General features: G+C 43.9%; 2 protein-coding genes across 3 annotated transcripts in view; both read right to left on the bottom strand.

Annotated features, from left to right (window-relative positions):
• CAPN5 (calpain 5) overlaps positions 1-6,126 on the bottom strand; it is a 57,514-nt gene extending 51,388 nt beyond the window's left edge. The window contains exon 1 of one of the 2 annotated variants that reach the window (XM_088159222.1): positions 3,132-6,126. The gene's annotated coding sequence lies outside the window, so the exon portion shown is untranslated. Of the gene's footprint in view, positions 1-566; positions 613-3,131 lie in introns of those variants that run through there. The other variant, XM_014887370.2, reaches the window with a different exon arrangement.
• A 12,939-nt stretch (positions 6,127-19,065) lies between these two features.
• Positions 19,066-23,117, bottom strand: part of ACER3 (alkaline ceramidase 3) — a 51,533-nt gene continuing 47,481 nt past the window's right edge. The window contains exons 9-11 of the mRNA XM_014887350.2: positions 22,842-22,946; positions 21,266-21,311; positions 19,066-20,746 (exon numbers count right to left, since the gene is read on the bottom strand). Of these exons, the coding sequence (XP_014742836.1) occupies positions 20,693-20,746; positions 21,266-21,311; positions 22,842-22,946 (205 nt within the window). The 3' untranslated portion in view covers positions 19,066-20,692. The remainder of the gene's footprint in view (positions 20,747-21,265; positions 21,312-22,841; positions 22,947-23,117) is intronic.

Below are 23,117 nucleotides of genomic sequence, written 5' to 3'. Positions count from 1 at the left end.
TCTCGCCTTAACTTTCCAGGAGACTTTCTAAAAGAGCCTGCGTTTGTCCCAAAAAAAAAAAAAACGGAACAAAGAACAATACTGAAACCTCAGGATTTTTTTTCTCAGCGTAGAAATCCTGCTCTCCAGCCAGCGCCGAGGCCTCGATGCTCAAAGTTTCTATCCAGCCTGGTTCCACAAGCTGAACTGGGGGGGTAGCTGTGGGGTTTTAACCATCCGGGATGCAACTTTCCGTCGAGTACCCCGACTTCCAGCACCCCCAAACACCAGCGCTTGTTGAAGGCAAGGGCAGCAGCGAGCTCCGCGCAGGGGAGGAGGAGGGTGCCTGCTTCGGGCTTCTTTTCCCCAAAACCCCTTAACGCTCATACATGCTCACACACAAACACACACTGCCCTGCCCCGGGATGCAGGTGCTGCCCGGTTCCTAAAGCCACAGGTGCCCCCGAGCATCCCCCGAGGAGGCGGCGGGACCCCCGGGCGGGGCGCGGAGCTGTTCCCCCGCGGAGGGAGCAGCGGCGGGGCTGCAGGGACGAGCCACCCCCTCCCGGGGCCGGGGGCCACCTTACCTGCCCGGTGCCGGTCCCGGTGCCGGTGCCGGTGCCGCTCCGGGCGCGCCGCTGCCCGCAGCGCTTCGCCTCCCGCAAGCACCGCCCCGACGGGCGGGCAGGGACCGCGCCTGCGCCCGGCACCGCAAGGGAACCGGCACCGAGCCCGGGACACGCCGCGGAACCGGCCGCGGAACCTGCGAGTGGCACCGGGAACCAGGAGCGGCACCGCCGGGGGAACCGGCAGGGGGACCGGGAATAATGGGAACCGGCACTGGGAACCGGGAACCGGATCGGGAACTGGACAGCCAACCGGCACCGGGAACTCTCACTAGGAATGGGAACCGGCGCCGGAAACCGGCGCTCCCCTCTGCTGGGAGCTGTGGTCCCTACTGGGAATGGCGACTGGCACCACCCGGTAGTGGGAAATGGGAACAGCTCCAGCTGGTGCTGTTCCAGGAGCTGGGGACCAGTCTGGTGAACTGGGAACCGGGATCCAGGTCCAACATTGCCCGGCCACCAAGACCGAGGGTCATCCAGGAAATGGGCCCATCAGTGGGAACAGGAGCTGGCACTATTCTGGGTAGGGAACAGGAATGGGAAACTGGGGCTACCCTGACACCAGCAGCACCAGCTGGGAACTGGAACTGGGATCAGCACCTGCATACCTGGACACTGGCACTAGCCACTGGGACCTTCCAGGTACTGGCACGTGGCCCAGCATTGCCCTGGCACTGGATAATAGCACAAAGTCCCACTGGCACTGCCTGGGACCTTGCCCTGGCACTGGGAACTGGACAAACTGGAGCACCATGCATGACCTCCAGCTGGGACACCTAGGCACTAGGGAGCTGGGAGGCATTGGGACATAACCCATGGAGGGTGCAGGGAAGAGTCATCAGAAGTTGCAGGATTTGGGTGCAAAGGGGACATCCCCTGTAAGAAATAGCATGGGGTATGATGACAGCAGTTGAGGAGATGTGTTTTCCTGCCCAAGACCAAAGTTAATCCCTTTTTCTCTTTTGTAAGAGGGAAGCTGAGGGAAGCGGGGGAATCAAAGGCTGGGCACGTACTTGGCCCACCTGCACATGGAGGTTGATGTGCAACAAGCATCGTGGGGCCAAGGTGTCCAGACTGGTGGAAAGCTTTCCCAGCTCACAAAAAAAAAAAACATTCGAGAGGGGAAAACCAAACAAGAGCCACACAAAAGCTCATCCCCTCAGTAGGAAGGAACCAGTGAGGTTTTATAGACCCTCTGTCAGAGGCAGCTCTGATCAGATGCACTGACTTGACACACAGGCTTTATTGGTGGTGTTCATGGTTGATCATAATTTAAACCAAAAATAGATGGCAAGGGAAGAACAATTGAAAAAAAACATTCGGAAGTGACAAGAATAAACTTCTCACATTTAAAATCATGGGTGGTCAGACTCTTCTAAACAACAAAAAAACAGGGCTAAGGGTTAGCTGCTGCCTGCCAGCGACAGCGTGAATACTTAAGGACATCTGCTTGCCACATTAGCAGTAATGCAGTGAAATTTTGGTGATAAAATTAGAAAGCAGGCCATGCCCAGAGCAGCACTGGCCTGGCACAAGCTTCTGTTCCCATTGAAGTGTCACCTGCATTTGTACATGGTCACCACGAATCACATGAGTGATTCACCTCCTCTAGGACCAGCCATTTCCTCCAGTTTCTCATTATCTGAAAACCTTCTGAACTTTTCATATTAAGGTATTTTCCTGTTATTCAATTCAAGCAACATTTGTGCTACAATTATTTTAATTAATTTATTAGTTAAATGAAGAGGATGGCCAAAAATCTGTAGTTCCACGAAAGCCTTGTTTGGCAGCAAAAGCTGATTTCTAACATTTTCCTTCTCTTTGCTTGTTTTCCCCTCTCCCCCACAGATCTCAGGGCTGCTCAAAACGAGGTGTTTCATACACCTCTGTTCTCTCCTCTCATCAAAATCACCCAAGAAAATAACCCTAACCGCTGCTATATTTAGGTTTCAAGCCTGTCCATGTGCAGTGCTGAACCATCACCCATCCACAGTGGGAAACTCCAGCAGCAAAAGGCAAAAACTAAAATAAAAGACAAACCCGCAGTCTCTGAAGATTTTATAGGGGGAAGAGTAGACCCTAAAAAGGACTCCAACCCCAGAATCCCCTTAATAGCCTTAAAACCAGCTGCCAGGCAGACTAGGGCAGGGATGGATGGTGCTGCTTCTGCCCCCTGGGAGGGCAAGGAGAGCATAGGGCCTATTTTGATTTGTGATGTGTTTTAATTGAGAGACACTCCATCAGTGTAAATTAATTAATATGATCGTCCACCCTTCCTCTCACCACTAGAGGTATCTCTTGCCCAGTTAGCCACTGTGGGCTTACTTTAATAAAAAGTAATTTCCTACTGACCTGTTTGACCATTTTGACCCCAAAGCTGCTGAGGGGGAGGATTTCACTCCTGGAGACGTGGGAACAGAGGGGCACAGGGTGAAGTTTGTCACCCACAGGGGTGATGAGTGATGCTGTGCAGAGCTGGGTGAAAGGATTAAAAAGAGGAAAATTGAAAAGAGAAAAAGGACTCACCCTTGAGACAAATCAACAGCAGGAGCTTGGCTTTTATTTTGTTAGCAGGCTGGAAAGCACTAGGGAAAAGCTGGAAAACATTAGGGAAAAGCTCTTCCACGGCATTTAAGCAGCAAGTGGGTCCCCAGACGTTCCTCTTGCCCCACAGGGAGGTGGAGCCCCAGCCTGCACTCGTGGCAGACCCAGATCTTCCTGATTAACTTAGTTGCATTTTCGATTTCAGCCTCAGCGGGGGAAGGAAAATTATGTAAATACGATTCATAACAACACTTCACATCTCCTCAGTGTCATGCAAATGAAGCCACAGTGATAGGGCTGACATGAAGGCTGTGCAGGGAAAGGAAGAAATAACAATGCTTTAAAACCAGACCGCCAAAATGAGTAAGAATAAGGTCAGAGGCAAAGTGGATGAGGAAAGCTGCAGCCGGTAATACCTCCAAAAAACAGAATATCATTATTCACTCTGGGATTTCAAAGCAGATGACTTAGTGAGGTTTTCCTTCCTCCCAGGAATATTTGTTCTTCCTTCTCATGCAGGGGACCCCAAAGTTAACATTTAATCCTGGGGTGGTTTGAAGTGAGTGTCTGCCTGCCCAAAGCAGTGGCAGTTGAAGGGCTGCTCAATCCTGCCATCTCTGCTCCTGCAATGCCAGCTTTTCCCTCCTGAGGGCATGTTTGGGTGAGGAAAGTGAGACCATGACTGCAGGTGGGCAGTTGGTGCCGGTATCCTCACTTTCATGCCATAGAGATACAGGGATCAACCTCCAGTAGCCCCATCCCCCAGGTAGGAGCTGCTTGGGGAGAGTTCTGATGATCCCATCAAGTTGCAGTCTGCTGCTCCTCTTTGAAAACATCATAAAATGAGCCTCTGTTTGTCCATCTGCACTTGAATTAAACCTCATTGTTCTGAATTCTGCAAAGTTTTTCGCCCCTGAGTTGCAGCTTCTGGAATATCAGTAATGTATTCTCTCCTTTCCCTCTCCACATGATTGCAGCATAATCTCCTACTCACTTGATTTATTTAAGCAGGCCTTCAGATGCTCCAGTAATGGGAGTCATTTAGGTCCCTCTGCAGATATGTATTTATTTATTGCTGTTCATTTTAACTGCAGAGCCAGTTGGCAGAAGAGGCGCAAGACTGGGGTCACAAGGATGTTAAATTATTCGCTGTCAAAAATAGCTGGTTGAGAAAGTTAAATTAAGCAAGGTCACTCAAGGTCATAGTCAATCACTGGTGGGAGAAGATGGGCATTAATTAGCTCTTTTATTTATGGGGGTCATCCTGACCAAAGGACCAGCAGTTGTAACAAAAAGGCAAACTGTAGTGACTCCTTGTATTTTTGGCAGAAGCAGGTCTTGGATGAGAAGCCAATTTGCTGCCCTTGACCACGATGGAGAAGTTGAGGCTATTGAAAGGCAATGTTGTGATGTTCAGCAAGACCCTGTGGAACCCCACAAAGCATGGGTGGGGGACTTTCCCCTTTCAAAGCCTGTCTCAGGGCTGAACTCAGCAATGCTCATTCCACAAAAAAACTTTGCCAGAGGCTGGGGAGGTGCTTGGCAGGGGGGGGGGGACGTCTCAGAGGGCACCTGAGATACCTGGGGATAGCTTTGGTCACTCATGCAGATAGGCCCTTGCCTGAGATTTTGCCACCTCTCTTGGTTCAGAACTTGCATATCCATTCTGCTAATACTTGTATCTCATTTTCCATTTGAACTTCATCGGCATCTTCTTGCTACTATGAGACCTTGTAATACCCTTCTCCTCCTAGTTTAAGACTGCCTAGGGTCTGGCCTCTCCTCCCTTTCCATTCTCCTCTACCATGCACTGCCAGGGACATGATTTAGACTGGCAATGCTGGGTTAATGGCTGGGCTCAGTCACTTTAGAGCACTTTCCCAACTTCAGTAAGTCTATGACCAGTTTAAGTAGGACATTCAGTTCATAAACTGGGTAGGAATAACCTAGGGTCACTGGCAGCCAGAAGATCCTCACTTTGTAGCTTGTAGCACAACCATCCGACCATCCCCAGGAGAGCAGCAGGAACACGATGGCCAAGTATTTAATGGCAGCAATGACATCTCCACCTAAAGATCCATACTGGAACCGTTCATCATGAAAAGACCCCTTTAGTCCCAGTTTCTGCATACAGTGCAAGGTGGAAACCATAAGGGTTCCTGATGGAACCCACCCTCTGCCTCACTGAATACATCAGCCACGGTTCAGGGTGCACAGCACTGTGATCCGCACCGCGGCCAGTTGGCAAACAGCTCACGCTAATTGAGAACTCTGCTGGGAAATCCATACCATTAATTAATTGTCTTTATCAGCACTCACTTCTGCACAGTCACAAATCAAGCAGCTCCCTAAAGGGCTGTCTGCTAGTAAAGCAACATGGAAGGCAAACGGGAAGAAGCTCCTTGATGAGAGGAATGAAATCGTGGCATCGGGTTTGTACTGGAGGAGAGGGTTGATGCTGCACCTGAGATCAGGGTGAGAGCCGTGGCCCTGAGAGATGCTCAGAGCGGCCTTTCCCTGAAAATCTAGTGAGGTCAATCAGCAGAGGAAAGGTTATCTGGGATTGTATCTATAGAGGGTAACTCAGATATCACAAACCAAGCTCTGGGAGCACCTGGCTGCTTAAGCATTTAGTCTTCTTCTCTATCCTGAATAATTCTTGAATCCTTCTCCTTAGGGGTGACACCAGGTGACACAGGCACAGGAAATGGGGCTGAGGTCCCCAGTCATGGCCATGTGAGCAGCCTTTTGCTCAGCATTGCATAATCAGAAGAGAGCTGGATTTACTCTAACACTTTTCCTACTCTGCATCACTCTGGTCTCCTACGTGAGTGCTTCACAGAACCACAGAATGGTTTGGGTTGGAAGGAACCTTAAAGATCACCTAATAACAGCCCTCCTGCTATGGACAGGAACATCTTTTGCTAGGTCAGGTTGCTCCAAGCTCTACCCAACCTGCCCTTGAACACACCCAGGGATGGGTAGGGCCTCTGTTACAGAGACAGGCTGAGAGAGTTAGGGTTGTTCAGCCTGGAGAAGAGAAGGCTCCAGAGAGACCTTAGAGCACCTCCCAGTGCCTAAAGGGGCAACAAGAGAGCAGGAAAGGGACTTTTGACAAGGGCATGGAATGATAGGACGAGGGGGAATGGTTTCAAAGTGACAGGGAAGGTTTAGATTAGATATTGGCAAGAAATGCATTCCTGTGAGGATGTTGCTGCACTGGCACAGGTTGTCCAGAGAACCTGAAGCTGCTCCATCTCTGGAAGTGTTCAAGGCTGGGCTGGATGAGGGCCTGGAGCAACCTGGTCTAGTGAAAAGTGTTCTGTCCATGGCAGGGGGTTTGGAACTAAATGGCCATTTAGTTCTCTGCCAACACAAACCATTCTACAATTCCTGGCCACAAATCCTCCGGGACTTTGGTCATCATTCAGCCATGACCACCCTCCTGGAGGGGCCAGGGCTCAGCTGCTTTGGCAGGAGTGCACCTCTGCCTGAGAGCCTACAGTGTTGTAGAAATTCAGTCAATGACCTTGATTTTTACACAGGATTTTCCACAGTGAGAAGCAAGACTGTTTGGAAAACAAGCAGGTTGCCAGCAATTCTACATTCCCTAGAGTGGAGAGGAATGAAAAGAGCAAATGGCACTGCTGTCCTCTCAACTGCTCTTTGTTTATGACAGGTCAGAAGCCACTCTAACAAATGCTGACTCCAAACAGTCCTGACAAGTATTTTTCAGGCAATTTGCTTGCTGATCCTACTCTTCAAAAAAAAAAAAAAAAAAGGAAGTTTATTTTTCCCCTTCTGCCGCCGTCTCTGCCTTCACCTTCCAGCAGAAAGACACGGAAACTCCTGATTCCAGCAGCTCCTGAGCTGGGCAAGGCAGAGCTGCATATCAAGGCTCTTCCACAAAACTCTTCTTGCAGATAAACATCTTGTTGTGATATAAGATCAAATAAAATCTTGCCTTGACAAGCCAAAATCATCCCTAGGATCACTTGAATTACCTTGGATTTACACTGGTAAAACAGAGACCTAGTTTTGCTTGATAAAAGCTTCCCTCTCCTACCAGACATGCTCTCTGTGCAAAAGCAGTGGCATGCTCCTGAAGGACTCACAGAAAGGCAGAATTTGCTTTTCCTAAGGACATTTTGGAAAACCCTGCTGTGTTTTGAGTTTCTCCTTGTTTCCCAGTTGCTTACCAATATTGTCCATTTATAAGGTGTAACAAAGCACTGCCTTGTTCCTGTGGCAGAAGACTTTGTCCTTCCAGGCAGTGATCCTCAGATATTACTCTCGACTGCCTTCCTTGACTTTTGGAGTGGCCACACCTGGGAAGGAGGAGCAGGCAAATGTTGGACCTCATGGGAACACCTGGGCCAAGTCCTTGCTACCACTAATGTGGAGTAAAGCTCCTAGAAGAAGACAAATGTGACTCAGATTATTCCCTGCAAGACAAGACAATAAGATGAGTAGCCAGTGGATCTGAAAAGACAAATTTCCCCAGGAATTTATTAATTTTGTGCAATATATTTCTTACTGAGCTACCTCCAACATACTCCAGGGCCCATGGATTGGCCACTGGCATCCATTGCACTTCAAGGAAATGGATGCTTTGGAGGGGCTGAGGATACTTTGCCACGGTGGCCATGTGTTCCAACAATCCACTTTTTCTCCTGCACCAGGAACCATGCCTGCATCTTATCATCATTATCACCTCATGGGAATTTGACACCTGTGAATTTCCCCATCACCTCCAAGGCAGGTATTTTCATTCTACAACCTCTTCTTCAGCAAGGAACATCTCTAGGACATGTCCTGGAGTCTTGTAGAGTAGTTCCTTCTATGTATTGTTTATCAGCCTAACCTTGACCTAACGTCAGCATTCAGCCAACTCTAGCACTTGTGCTGACTCCTGCAGTTGGTGAGGAAACCAACTCCAAAATCTGCTCCCAGGTGTCTCTGATTACAGAGCTCAGGGGAAATTGCTTGGGTATTAATTGGAGGTCACCTCCACACCTCAGCTTCAACCAGGCTGAACTTCAAACACAAGGCAAGCATAAAACCATCAGCACAGTCAAGATTTATTTGCTGCAGTACAGACAGGCTGGAAAGGTAGGCTGTGGGGGAAAGACAATAGTGATGTAATTCTTAGTGAAAACCCTAGGAGCAAGGCACTTCTTAACATCCTCATCTAAGCCCTGAACTGTAACTGAGATGCTCTGCTTGGGAGTGCACAAGAGCCTTGACTTGGGTACTCAACGTTTGCTCAGAATCATCCTCCCTTCTTGCAGTGTCTGGTGATTGACTTCTGCTGCTTCCTCTCCTCCAAGCTTTATGTTTTAGGGGAAAAATACTGTGCTGTAGCCAAAAAGGCTATGTAGGAGAAGGAGATGTTCCCAAATGTTCTTTTTTCAGAGATCTTTGACACCAGTAGTTTTTCATTGCTGCCAGTCTGCGAAACGAACTCAAGCATAATTTTAAAAGCTCCAGATATGCTTTTTAAAAATGCACTGGGAAAAGCAGCAATTATCCAGCACAGCTGATGAGACTGGTGCTTACCAGCAGAGAGTCCTCTCACACACCAGTAATCTGGATGCTAATTAAACCAGTGGCATCTTATATACCTCAATTCCCCTCTTTCACAAAGTTTTAGAGAAGAGGAATGTTTCAGTCTTCAGGAGAATATGACAATTATATTTGCCCAGAGAAGCTGTGGCTGCCCCGTCCTTGGAAGTGTTCAAGGCCAGGTTGGATGGGGTGCTGAGCTACCTGCTCTAGTGGGAGGTGTCCTGCCCATGGCAGTAGGGTTGGAACTAGATGATCTTGAAGGTCCCTTACACCCAAACCATTCCATGATTCTAATTTTAGATGCTCTGTATAACCAGTGCAGCCTCAGGTATTGCAGACGTGGTGACAAGGCCCCCTAAGTTTTCAGAGGGTTCCCAGAAATGCTTCTCCACTACCCCCAAAACTATGATATGTCCAAAGCCTGCCTAAACCTCAGCAAACCCTGCTGATTTAGGTATGGTGGTTTTTTCTCAAACCTTAATTACTTGGCCCTCCAAATAGCTTTCTCCCATTTTTTTGCAAAACACAACTGCATTAGTCAAGAAAACAAATAACAATACTGTTTCTGAGGAGAGCTGTGGTGCTGCCAAGAAGCGGCTGCCTCATTAAATCTGTGTCATATCTACTTTCACTCCCACAAGGAGGCTGCTGGACACTGGTCAGGAGCTGGGAATCTGGGCTTTTTTTGTGTTTCAGATTCTCAGTGGTTTTTTTTTTAAAGGAGTTGGTGTTGCACAGTCTGTTGGATGCAGTGGTAAAGAAATCAGGATCCCTCTGATCCTGCAAAAAAGTAAGTATCAATCCATCTTCTGGAGAAAATGATACCCAGCTCAAAGCTAGCATTTTCCTTGCAATGTGGAAGAAAGCAGAGTTACTCCAATTCTCTCCTGACTCTGCAACTGTACAGCTCATGCTGCAATTACCGATCTCATTAACAAAGCACTGCCAGACCTGGCTGAGACTTAGAGAGGAGATCTAGGGAAATGATAGGTGTTGCAAAAAGAAGTAGGGCTGATTCACAGCTTGGCTATTTTCCCTCTGAATCAGCAGGAAAATAATTAATATACAGGCTAGCAATCCGAGACAGCAGCCAGCAGTCCTCCTTGCAATCTGAAGTCCTCCTTATTTTTCAGTAACTCAAGTAATTTTACTTACTTTCCAGTTGTGTTAATTAGCAAACAATTGTGTGAAGCATTTGATGAGGAAAAGGAAAGACAAAATTAATAGCTTTACCTTTAAATCTCCATGGAGCCTCTTGTTTCACCTGGGCAAGTGTTTGCAACCTAAATGCCCAGGACTTGCCACAGTGTTCATAGTGGACCTCAGGTAGTCTGGGCTGTGGAAGGAGATAATTTCTGCTTCATGGGGCCTGTGGGAGGGGTTTGGGATATGTGACCCGGGTGTTGCATCCTTTGGGAGCTCCTGATCTTGCTCAAAGTTTTCCCTGGGGGACGGCACTGTCTCACATGCATATCTCTGTATTTTAAAAGGGAAAAAGAGAGTAAAAAACAGACCCAGCAGTAGTCATGTAGCACAGAAAGACCAATCACTATGTATGAGGCTGGGAAATCATATTGCCCAAGGATAGAAATCCATCTCAAAGCATCTAGATTACTTCATCTTTGCATATAGTGTTTTAAAGGCTAATGATACACACGGCCAGTGAAATGTCTTTTCATTGTTAGATGCCTTTGCCAAAAAGAAGGCATTAAATCCGAAAGGAGATGGAGGAAAAAGTGTTTCAAAAGTTTATATTTCAACTCTGAAGACTGGAAAAAAAAAATCCAGTTTAGTGGCATCAATAATTTAGAGAAAAAAGGAAGATGAAATTCCCCTTCGCATTCAGCTTCTTACAAGGTAAAAAGCCCAAGGAGGGACAAGGCTTGTATGTAGCTGAGCTATTGGGGAATACTTTCCAAGCCTACCTTTGGAGTGGGCAGGCAGGGGAGGCTGGAGGATCCCTGTCGGCAGAGGTTTCAAAGAGGCTGAGCTGTGCTAGGACATGTCAGCTGTAGGGATGGAGCATCATGCCAGCCCTCACTGGCTCATCTCATTCCCCAAGGGAAAACAGGGCAAGTCCCAGGCACAAACACCCCTGTGCTTTTGCTACAGCATGGCTGTGTGCCAGTTTTGATCTAAGGGTGAGTTAACCAGTGAGACACTTCAGTCAGGGACACAGGGCTTGTCCTTTCCTCTGGACACCTTACTAGAAGAGGCATTGCTCCAGTCGTACCCACAGATTAATGTTGGCAGCCTGGGGTCTCTGTCAGGAGAGGTCCCACAGCCTCATTTCTGGGTGAGTGCAAGTGACTGCAGGAATCACATTTCTCATTAGCCAAGCCAAGAGAAAAAAACTATCCTTTAATGCAAGAGCAGTAGAGTTTTAGTCTTCACATTGACATGAACCGTACCTTCATAGCTCATAGAGATATATGCTCCTTTCCAGGACCCATGTATGAGACTTAAAACTACTGTCACAATTTAATGAATAAAACAAGACTCCTTCTGCCCTCTCTAATTTGCTGACTTCCAGCTTCAGGCTTCAGGAGCTTGAAGCTTCAAGCTGCCATCTCTGGTATTATCAGACAGTATATATATATATATATATATATATATGTATATACACACACACAATTAAACTATGACTCTCTAAGCATACAGCCAAGCTGGCCATGGATTCAGACAGAATAACAACTGGATTTCGTTTGAAATTGAAGGTTGTAAAGAGATGTTCTTTAGCTCCAGACTTCCCACATGAGGATGTTTCCACTCCAGACATAAATCACCACCCTTGCTGGAGGTAACTGCCTCCAGCGCTATGTTTAGCACTGTTGAATCTAATTAAGACAAGAATGGCCAGGTTTTTATTTTGATTTAGGGTTCTGCCTTTAGTATGTTTAAACATCGACTTCCTCTAAAGCCTGATCATCATGACTTGGACCTGGTATTGTAACTGTCATGGTTGTACAAACCTGACAAGGGGCTGCTGATGTGCCCTGTGATGCTTACTGGAGAGGAAGGGATCTGCTGGGATGTAACACAGCTCATGGCATGGGAAAAAGGCTTTTTAATCCATCCTGAATATGAACACCACACGATGTGAGCATATGGACAAAGCCACTTAGTATCAGATATCCTGGGCATTACTGAAAAGCCACAACCACTCTGGGGGGATGTGCGTGAGTGCCTTGGTTGCAAAGCAAATTGATAGTGAACTGTCAAATCCAGGGGGATGTGGCAGAGAGATTTTCAGCAGAAACAAGTCCACAGCGTTAATCAGCCCTCCTGCTTTCATTAATGTCAGCAGCAAGAAAACAGCTGGAGTTTGTTTGCTTTTCAGATAACCTGTTAAAAATATCCCTTCTGTAGCAGCTCTGTTTTCATGCTGCGGCTTGCAGGTTCGTTGTTGTTTTTCATTTTGTAACTAGCACTTAATCTTGCTTTCATTTCAGCTGAGGTGGGATGTTAAAAATGAGATGATTAAAGAAAAAATCCTAAACAAATAGAAGAAAAAAACCCCAGAACAAATCAACCCTTAGAGGACTCCAAATGAACAAAACCCTGTTAAGCAATAATACCTTGTGAAGCAATGACTCACGAGTGCCTGGACAGGTTTGCCTGGCTGCAGAGGGGTTCTGGTTGTTCTGTTCATCACTTCTCCTACCTGTGAAGTTGGATTTGTCCTCAGGCTTCTACAATACTGCAATATTTTAACAAATGTACTCCGTTCCGCTGTTCGGCACTGAGTCAACACACCAGCTATGAGGAAAGAGCAGTGCTAAGGTTAGACATCCACATAAATCACTGCAGCTCTGATACTCAGCCAGCCTATAAATATTAGGGGTTTGACATCAGTTTTTATCAGCAGAGTAACTTACTTAATTCCATTTCTGTGGGATCATGCGAGCTGCTGTTGATTAGTATTCACCTACCTGATCTCCAGGATGATCCAGATCACAGTCAGCACCCTCGATGTCCCAAGGTGTTGCTGGGTGCTGTGCCGTGGGCATGAGGTCCACGGGACCTGCACACCCCATGCTCCAGCTGGTCTCTGTGTTGGCTCTACGTGTGTGTCAGGGCCACTAATTACTGCTAATTTCATTATGTTGGTGTGTGCCTCTTGCATGCATTATAAAGTCAGTCTGAGCGAAGGTGATTAATGAGGTTGGATGTTTTTAGTGGTTATTTGTATTGCTGTAGCAGCTGGAAAGTGTCATGCACTGAGAGCCTTGGGTGTTGCAAGTGAGCAAGGTGAGAGATCCAGCTTGGGGGTGACTCACCTTGGAAAGGAGTTTAGGAGTCAGGATGCTAAATTAACTATAGTGATTGCAAACTAGATCTAAAGTAAATCCACAAAGTTTCTGCTTGTAGGTTGGGACGTTTTATCCATCGCACACAGTGCTTCACACAACGTTAGTTCTGTCTTGGCAAATACAGAGTTTTATGTGTCCCTCACACACAAAAGGTGAATGAGGACATCATCCTGCTGAGTGTGCAAGGGACCTCTTCTTGAATTCATCTCATAATCTCCTCTTGGATGACTGAGTTTGAATCCAGACATTTGTTCCTGTCCTGCTTCTGTTGATCCTCTCCCATACCAGCACAACCATGGTCCATGTCCCCATGGGGACCCATCAGAGTAGTCCTCAAAAGTGATCCATAGAAGAGATAGACCCAGCACAGCTTCATTAGTGACTCCATTGTCTCATCCATCTCCATAAACTTAGCAACAAATATCCAGGCTGGATAGTGAGTTCCCCTGCTAACTGGAAGCAACTTTCTCCATACAGCACCATGAACAGCCAAATCTATTATTAGAGCCAATGGGACTTAGGTGGTGCAAGTATAGACCTTCATTTTTAGCCTTCGAACAGGCTGAATAAACAAACCCCAAAACAAAAACCAACTCACCCCAACAAAAAAAACCTCCCCCCCCAAAAAAACCTCACCCCAATCCCCCCCCCCCACCAAAAAAAAAAGGCGGGGGGGGAAGAGAGAAATTAATAAAGCTGCAAGTAAACTGGCAGTCTGAAAAAAGAGAATTGACAGGCTCAAAATTCAATTTTCTGTTTGGGAGAAGGGCTTTGACAGAATCACAATGTTTTTATCCCCCGGGAAATTTTGAAGTATTACTCAGTTCCTAGACCAGCCACAAGCTCAATATGCAAAGCTGGATTTCACCCAGACCCAGAGTTCTGGCAACGCTTGTCTGCAGAGTCTGGATGTGCCTCTGTACACAGCACTAATGAGAGGAGGTGGCAGAGCTTGTCCCAGCCATTTATACCACTGGCTCTGAGGTTTGCTGCCCTGTGGCTTGGCCCCTGAATAGTCAAGTCCAGGTTGTCCCTGCAGAGACACAGCTTTGAGAGAGATAAGCAGAAGAAAATGGGGTCTCTGAGCAGCTGGGAGAGCAGCCAGAAGTGGAGAAAACACCTTATGGTCATTACCGAACTCTGGCTGCTGGGGTGTGATGAGACTTGCTGGATTAATGCCTGGCTGTCCACAATTCCTGCCTGGAAAGGTTCTGCCCTGCAGTGATTATCCTCCTCTCTCACTGAAAGGAACAGGAAAAGGCTGAAGTAAAGGGTGTGCAAACTGCATGCTCTGGGCTGCCTGCACGTTCACCTGACTCCTGCCTTTTCCTCTCCCACCTGCAGTCCCTTCTAAGTGGTGTGTGCTGAGGAAGGCTTCGAAGAGAAGATGGTCCTGCAGAATTTACAGGCAACACTACACCTCCGAGCAAGGCCCAGTGCTCAAAGGGCCCCAGCACAAGGCAGAAGGACTGGGGAACCCTACTGCCATGGAGGCTCTTGGCTGCAGCTTCCCCATCCACACAGGACACACAAATCCTGCTGTTCTACTTGCACACCACTGGCCAAGATGTTCAGCCACCCGTCTACTGAACAGCATCCAGATGAACCAGCCAGCCCTGTGCAGCACAAAGCCAAGAACCACCTGGGAAAAGTTGTATTTAAAACAAAATTCTTTAATAGTTTGTACTATAAAGACACAAATTAGTGCTTGACTGCAGCATGAATAACAAATGAAACATATTAAATATTTCAAAGCTACTGTGGTTTGGAAAAACAAGATATGTTGATACATATAAGCCTAATGTTAGATACCTGCTGGTTTGGTAGGAAGAGTCAGTTCTGTGTATCAAAATTGTCGATAAGCATTTCTCAATGTATCTGTGCTCTACAAGTCAACTGCTACTCATCTGTCACAGTGTTGTTATCTATCTGCAATAATGTACTGAATTTCAGGAAGAGAAACCCACATGTTAGAACTCATAGTGTCAATGTTAGAAAGTTTGGTCAGGTAATGAACAGATTCCATGTCCACTCCAGGTGGACAGATCGTGTTTGATCAGACTGTAACATCATCTGTACATTAAGCTGAGATCAACAACCAACATGAAACAGTCACCATCAATTTGGAAAATCAAGAGAAAAAATAGTTTCTGTTCAGTCTAAGGAGTAACTACTGCTTATGCTGCTTGAAACCCTCTCTTCCAAAATCCAGGGAGCAATAGTATACACAAAGTTCTTCCACAGCTTTAATGTAGGAAACATTTTGGTACATAACTTGCTATGAGCCATTTTATTCAGCACTGTCTTTGGAGAAACATATACATGTTCCAGAGCTTTGGGGACAGAAGGAGGAATCTAAGATTGTGCTTATAGCTATTCCTGTGGACAAATAAGCAAAATGCCCTTTATCTTTACATTTTTTAAAATCTTAACGATCTGCTCTTAAACATCAGGCAGATTCAATTTGTGTGATATATGTGCAAAAAAAAAAAGAAATTGCAGGCACTGGTTTAGGGTCTCACATGAACTCTTGTTCTTCTTCTTCTTGGTTCTTCTTAAATCTACCATTACATACCTAGTCAAACCTAAACAATTTCAACAAGTAAAATGGGAGAATTCTGCAGTAAAGTAAGAGGTCCAGGCATCAAAGCTGCCTCTCAAACTGTACATATGAATCCCCCTGTCCCCAGCCCTGCTAGAGCATCCAGCTGGGAGCTCCAACAAGGGAGCTCCACATAAAGTGCTTGCTTGACTGCTGCGCCCTCACACTGCCTGTCACTGAACTACACAACCCAAAATAAACACCTCCTGTACAGGTAAATCCCTCGCCCAGCTTTCAAAGCCTGGAAAGATGCAACAGCATCAGGAAGGTGGCTAGTCAGGCTCAAGTTTGAGTCAGAGGCAGACATGTATTGGATAACTGGAAAGCCACTAAAAATAGTGCTGTGATTCCTGCAGAAGGAGAATTTTTAACAAAAATTGACCCTCACCTATAAAAATCTTTGTCTTACAGACCTCAGAAGAAAACACAGATCCAGCTCTCAGAAAAGCCTTGTAACAATGAGATCAGGCACTTGGCAGCTGTAGGCAGTTGTGCATGAGAAACAGAACAAAGAAACCCAATTTTAATAGTTACACAGAATGTTCTCTGTCTTTAGGTTAGACTCTCAAACAAAGCTGGCAGAGAACATTCTAGATAGGTCAGAAATGCATTCATGTACAAAACAATCTGTGTCATGTTCCATCCTCATAAAACAGCCCCTAAGTCATCTACAATGAACTGAATGTAACAGAAACTACATCACTTCTGTGGTGAAGAGAGCAGAGTCAACATGGAAAGTTAAAAGTATAAATAGCAAAATATTCAAGTATCTAAAGTGCAGATACCAGGAGGGTGGTTGACGTAATACTACAGGATTCTGTGCCTAATCTTTTGTTACTGTCGTTTCATGTAAGATTTCTTAATCTCCTTCTGGCTTTGCTCTGCTCATGTGTAATAAAGACACCATCATTTATCCCTCTTCATGAAAAAGTCTCACAGTCAAACAGCACTTCACAGTTAAAACCTCCCACTCCCTACTTACAAAGTGCAGATGGAGTTTAAAGTACACCAAAAGTTTTACCTGAATATGTTAATCTAAATTATGGGGCACACATTTCCCCAAAATGGATGTGTGTTCCCAAATTCTGATGTCTCCTAAAGAAAACAGCAGTGCTTCTCTATTACAGCTCCTCTGAATGAGCAGTGCTGTACTGAATTGTTTCACCACCTGCTATTAACATGTGTAATATATCCACAGAGAGAAACAGGTTTTAAAAATCCACAATGGCCAAAAGAATCAACTACATTTAAAATCGTACAATTCAGCTTTAGCCAAGGAAGACAGTACAGAACAGGATTAAAAAAGAATTAAAACTAATTATATAGCAATATTTTCCACTATATCCCTCCTGAAAGATTTTGTTCCACCTGTCTGAATTGAAGTCCTCCTACTCAAATCTCTCTCTAAAGCAGCCAGACTTACACAAAGATTAGCAGCAGACTGAGCACAAGCTCAGTGACAGACACCAAACAAGTGAGGATGTTTGCAGGGAGTGAACAGAACCAATACAACACTGTTGCCACTCCCAGGGGCTGCACGGTCTAAGTCAGGCTGCTCTGATGTGCACACATTCAGGCAAATGTAATTAAGGGCACAGGTATGGTACAATACATGACAGAGGTAGACCAGCAAGTGGTAACACTGCATATTCCAACTCTGACTAGGGGGGAGTTTTTAAACACTCATGAGCAGCACATCAGCCCTAACAGATAAACCATTAAGATGAAGTCTGGAGATCACTAATACTGCCAACAACACTGCCTTTGAAACATGGATAAGATTCCTCCTCACATCTTCAGTTCTGGCGAATGCATGTCTTGAGCTGTATCTAAAAAATCTAAATTCTCAGAATAAGGAATGGGTTTGATCTGTAGTGTGAGAGTAATTGTGAAGTTTTTCCTCTTATTTCCAAGAAAGAATTTTTAAGCTCACGGACTGCAGAGATACTTGCTGCTTATCTGTGTCAAACTGATGGTTGTATGGTGGCAGATTTCCTGGTTCTTCATAGATGTTAAGCAATAGAAGAGTTCATTGCTATCAAGTCCAACACAACCTGTAGAACTCACATGAAATGACACCATCTATTCCATAATTCTCTTTAAAGTAGCTGCTGTTTGAATCCTACTCAAATAATAGGATCACATGACTTGGTAAGATGCAGTGCAAGAAAAGTTTGGGATATACTGCTCTAAGGTCTTTAGAAAAAAAAAAATCAACATTGTCATACAAGCAATATAAATAAAAATCAATTAACAGGCATTTAACACAATACAGGAGTAAGAATGTATGTCCTTCCAGGCACTAGAAAAGCCAGTCTGAATTTCAGTGACATGCAGTTAAAACTGGCTTGTCATTTTTAATATCACTCACAAGATCAGTAAGGCAGTCAAACCAAAGCACCCATGATTTTAGATTATTTATCCTAAGAAGGATACACAGGTAAATTACATTCTTCAGGGTGTAATATAACCTGTTGAAAGAAAGGCTGCTGGCAGGGTGGTAGAGTTGTGCATGTTTTTGGTCATTTGGAATGTAGGAAGAAGCCAATTTGCATATTATTAAAAAAAACCAAACATCAATGACAAACAATACATGAATGAAAAACTAACAGCAGTATAAAATTAAAATATGAGCTTTTCCAACTTTTCTTTTAAATCCTGACAATTCAACAAGATCTGAATCTCCCATCATAGACTTCCTAGCTGCAAATGCGTAGAAGAATCAACAGATTTCTTTAAAATATACCAATGTAGAGATGCCTGATCAATAAGAAAATGATTTTTCAAGACACTCTGGTTCTTGCAATTACTAAAATAAACAGAACCCCCAGATCCTTCAGTAACAAAACTAAGGCCACTAAAATCAAAGGGTTTTTTTAATTTCCATAAAAATAATGTCACACCAAGAAGATGTCACAAGTGACAGTTGGTATGTCTTGCTGCTACACTGCTTATCTTACAAGACTCCCTCCCTAACTCAAGAACACATGTAAACATACTAAATAAGAAAATGGGATACAGTGTGCAGAAAAATGCTTGAGAAAGCCTGAAGGTGAACAGGCAGGCACTTATTTTCAAGCTACATTTTTGAAACAGTTCTCAAATCTCTTTACGAAAAATATACCTTATGGTTAATTAAAGACACCTGATCCATAACAGCTTTTTCCTACCTCTGTGCTAGTTCTGCTAACTTCTTTGAATCTGAAGTGCACTCAAATTTGCCAACACAGATGCTGACCTTATCTATGGAACTGGAGTCTACTGATACCAAAGCTGTTCTCAAATTACCCTTCAGGTGTCTTTATAGGGGTGTACAGGTTGAAATGCGCTGCTATCAGCACATCCTTAAACCTCATTGAACTCACTTAAGGTTAAGTATCTTTTTCCAGTGCAGTTTGGGGTTATTTGATCTCAAAGGTCCAGGGTCATCACATAACAGAAGCCACATGTTTATTTGGAGGTTCACATCAGTAGGAGAGTTATGGATGGATGCCAAAGATGCAGAGAAACTGCAAATATTAAAGGGATGAGACCATTTTAGCCAGCACTGATTGTTCAACAGGACTCTGACACCTGGGAGACAGCTTTACAGCTACATTACCATGCTTTGCTGCTGTGAGCACTCTGTAAATCAATACAGAATGGGATTTTGGATCACTCTGAGTGTTTCCCTTTTTTTCTTCATAGCAAGAAGGAGAAATGTCTCAGAGCATCAAAAGCAGACAAAAATTGCATAGAATGGCAGCAAGTAGGCACAGAGATAGACTCTGTTAGTTGCCCCAAAATCAAGAGCATCAAAACTACAGTCTTCATATGAGGTATATTTTGAAAAACTGTGTTACTTTAACATTTTCTTTACATCTACTTATTAACTTTCATCAGCTGAGTAGATAAAAATTGCAGAAAACAGTGTTTGTCTCCCCCATTAATCCCCTAAGTCTGGTTTTAAAAGGTGGTCAGCCTGCTCACAGACTAAGCACGTGATAGACTAAAATCAAGCAAAGCACTGCTACTTGTATTTGGGGATATCCTCAACCTCAGTCTTGTTCTTTACTCCTCCTTTGAAGTTTCTCAAGAAGAAGACACTTCTGAAAGTCAGACCAATATTTAAGATTTGTAAAATAAGAGAAAGATGAATTCAAAGCTGAACTAGAGCACATCTAAAGTGTTTGTCAATCTGTAGTATGAATGGGGAAATGGGAAGTTAAAGAAAGGGATAGAAAAGGAATGTATGTAAATTACAGTTAAAAAAATAAAAAAAGAGTATTTCTTATGTTTCTGCAGTCACTCTACAGTTTTGTGATGAATCACTGGTCAAACAAATTAGGAACTGAGTTCCCAAACACAAACAGGAACACTTATAAGGCTGCACCATTTCAGTGTCTTCTGCAGGTCACACTTTGGAACATCCTCCATGATGAACCTCTCGGTTGGACTAAAGAGAAAATGGAAGCTTGGTACAAAATTAACTAAATGGCACAGGTACCTCAACCATTTTGCTTAAAATATAAATTGCAAAGGAGGCTGTGGAAAAGCAAGGTAGAATAAAGGCCTAAATCAACCGTTACATACTTCATTAATTGTATAAAAGTGCAAGTTAAAGTAGTTTGGGTTAAGCATTCAGTTCACTATAGGCCACACAAATGCTAGCTTGGCCATCAATGGCCTGGTTTTGTCATTCAGTTACCAATATTAGTTTAGACGACAGAAAGAACAAAAAACTGAATGAAAAAATGTATGCAATCCACTTCAAAATTGGTTAGTCTTCTGTGACCAGCACGAAATATTACCTCAATATCATCAGCTATACAATATATACATAAAACCCTTGTGTCTTAATCTTTGTTTTAACAACTTAGAATAAAGCTGCACTAAGTGCTATTTCCCTAGTGTGCCAGCTCTTTGCTCTGTTCTGGCCGACTGGCCTCGTAGCACAGAGAAGTCCTTTAATAGCAATGGTACTTGGACTGATCCATAATTTTGACACTTCAGCCAGAGTAACTGTTGAAATGCTTTATTCAGCCAGGCCAGGTGATCACGTGTGGCTGCCCAGGGCTCAGTCAAAGCTTCTTGGGTGGCTCCACAAACAGAACAGGCCATATTCCAAAAACAAACTGTCAAAAGAAAAATAGGAATAGGAGAAAGATTCCTTGGAATATTATGTTTCTTGGAACAGAAATGAAACACTATTAAACATAATCTAATGATAGGACAGCTTTAAAATGAAAGGAGGGAATAGCTTTAAAATGAGAGTACGTTTACATTGGATATTAAGAAGAAATTATTTTCTTTGAGGGTGGTGAAGCACTGGCACAGGTTGCTCAGAGAAGCAGTGGATGTTCCACCCCTGGAAATGTTCAAGGCCAGATTGGAGTAGCCTGGGGGCTCTGAGTAACCTGGTCTAGTGGAAGGTGTCCCTTCCCATGGCAGGGGGGCTGAAACTAGATGATCATTGAGGTCCCTTCCAACCCAAACCATTCTGTGATTCTACGAAAATTTCAACTGCATTTCTTGGGATGTAAGCAGAAGTCAAAGACAGTACCCTAACAGGAACAATTACTGAGCCTCACCAAAAGTTCAAAGCACAAGATATCCAAATGTACATTAATAAACACAAAATACTGCTTGCTTACCTTCACCTTCGGCCTGTGTTTCAGGAAAAGTGTCCTTGTATATAAACTGAGGAGAAGTAAAAAAGCATGCTTAAAATTTCAAGTATAAAACAGTATATAAAATAAAGATGTCCTGATCCTAGTTTTATTTTCCAACTAGAAAAGAATTGTGTCTGTGATTGCAGAGCTACCCATTCTGCCTAGATTTAGTCAATATAGGAGACGTTAACTTCCAGTAGATCCTCCTATAGCAGACTAATCAACAAAATAATTTACCCTATCATTTATGTGGGCAAAGAAAGAAACCCTGAGAGGCAAAATAATAATTAAAAAAAAAATTTAAAAAAATTAACCTGTCATTTTAGAAGGAGGAAACTAAATCAGTGTACCACAAATTACAGCAGATGTTAAAGAGGGGAAAAAGCAGCATAGCTTGATTCAGTATCTTATTTTTGTTCTTAGACACTTTCTCCTCTCAGTAGATCTTTTCCTGTGAATGACCTCACTTTTGAAAGTGGTAATGCCGCTTTGTGGCACGTTGGAAAAACCTTGCCTGTGCTTGATTCCTGCAAGGAATTTTCTTTAAAATATTATCTCAAGCTCTTTAGTGTAGCAGACAACCTGTAAACCAAAGTGGAGCAACTGTTTTCCATATACCTTGCAATATTTAATAATGTATGTATGAATATATACATTTACATATGTGTAGGTAAATATGTTTGCATATATATATACACATAAAGGTAACTATAAGCTATCAGATCATCTAATAGAAATGTAATTATTTTTCTTGCATTTTCCTTTTATTTGGTATTTTAACATCTGACAAAAAAAGTAAATACTGTGTTAGATATAGAAAAATTTATATGTAATCAAGTTTTCTCGACCACAGAGGATGTATATGTAAAACAGACGTTCTCTCTGTGATGGATTAAGTGGTAAAATATTATTTCATTAGATGACGAGCAAACAGCAGAAATTCTTCACAGATTTCAGCTTACATCCTATTCTTGCCCTGGTTCCACTAGATGGTGGTATAGAGCAAAAATGAGACAAAAATCTGCTGGCTACAGACTTGCGAACTTACATTCTTGTTTAAGTCTCTTCCTCAAACTAATACCCTGCCCTTTTGGGAACAGCTCCACTACAACTACTTTAGCCATCACCCTTCTGCAAGACAACAAGATGCCTGGTGGTTTTCAGGAGTGACAGTACCTATCAAAGAATTCATTAAGCTGCTAAATTTAAACATGTTTAAGTACCTCAGGATTGCTGCTCAAGAACAGACAGGTATTAATGGCTTACATTCTGAAATTAATATACTGTCAAATAGTTTTGGTTTAACTGCCACATAGTTCCCATTTCTGAATTGAATTTTCTTGAAGAACCATGACTATTTAAAGACTAGTGATTACATTTTGAAGAATATAAATTAGTATTAGAGAATTTTTATATGAGTTGCAAGGAGGAAAGAAAACCGTACACCAGTTTAATAAGTAATTTTCCTGCTCTTCTGGTACAACATTTTGAAGTATGTCCAAACCTGAGAAAACTCATAAGATCTGTGTGAACATCCAGCTTAGAAAACATGTCCTACCTCAGCAGGATATGAAGGTAAGAACCAAGGCCTGTGAGAATATGCCACCATGCATGAAACTGTGTCACAGCTCCCACCACGGGAGGCATCTTCTCTCGTAATGCTCTGAAAGAAAGAAAGAAATACCATGCAATGGAATATTTTTTCCCAGCTAAGCAATCTCAAATCACAGTGTTGGATTGTCATGATTGTTTCTGTATCTCAGGCATGTGCTTGACAGGTGAGGCTTCAAGGAGTCAGGCTTTCAGAAGAGCAGGAGTTATACTTCACACTGCC

This window comes from Sturnus vulgaris, chromosome 2, assembly GCF_052056855.1.
Source record: "Sturnus vulgaris isolate bStuVul1 chromosome 2, bStuVul1.hap1, whole genome shotgun sequence".
Taxonomy (NCBI): domain Eukaryota; kingdom Metazoa; phylum Chordata; class Aves; order Passeriformes; family Sturnidae; genus Sturnus; species Sturnus vulgaris.
This window is presented reverse-complemented; position numbering and strand designations above follow the sequence as displayed.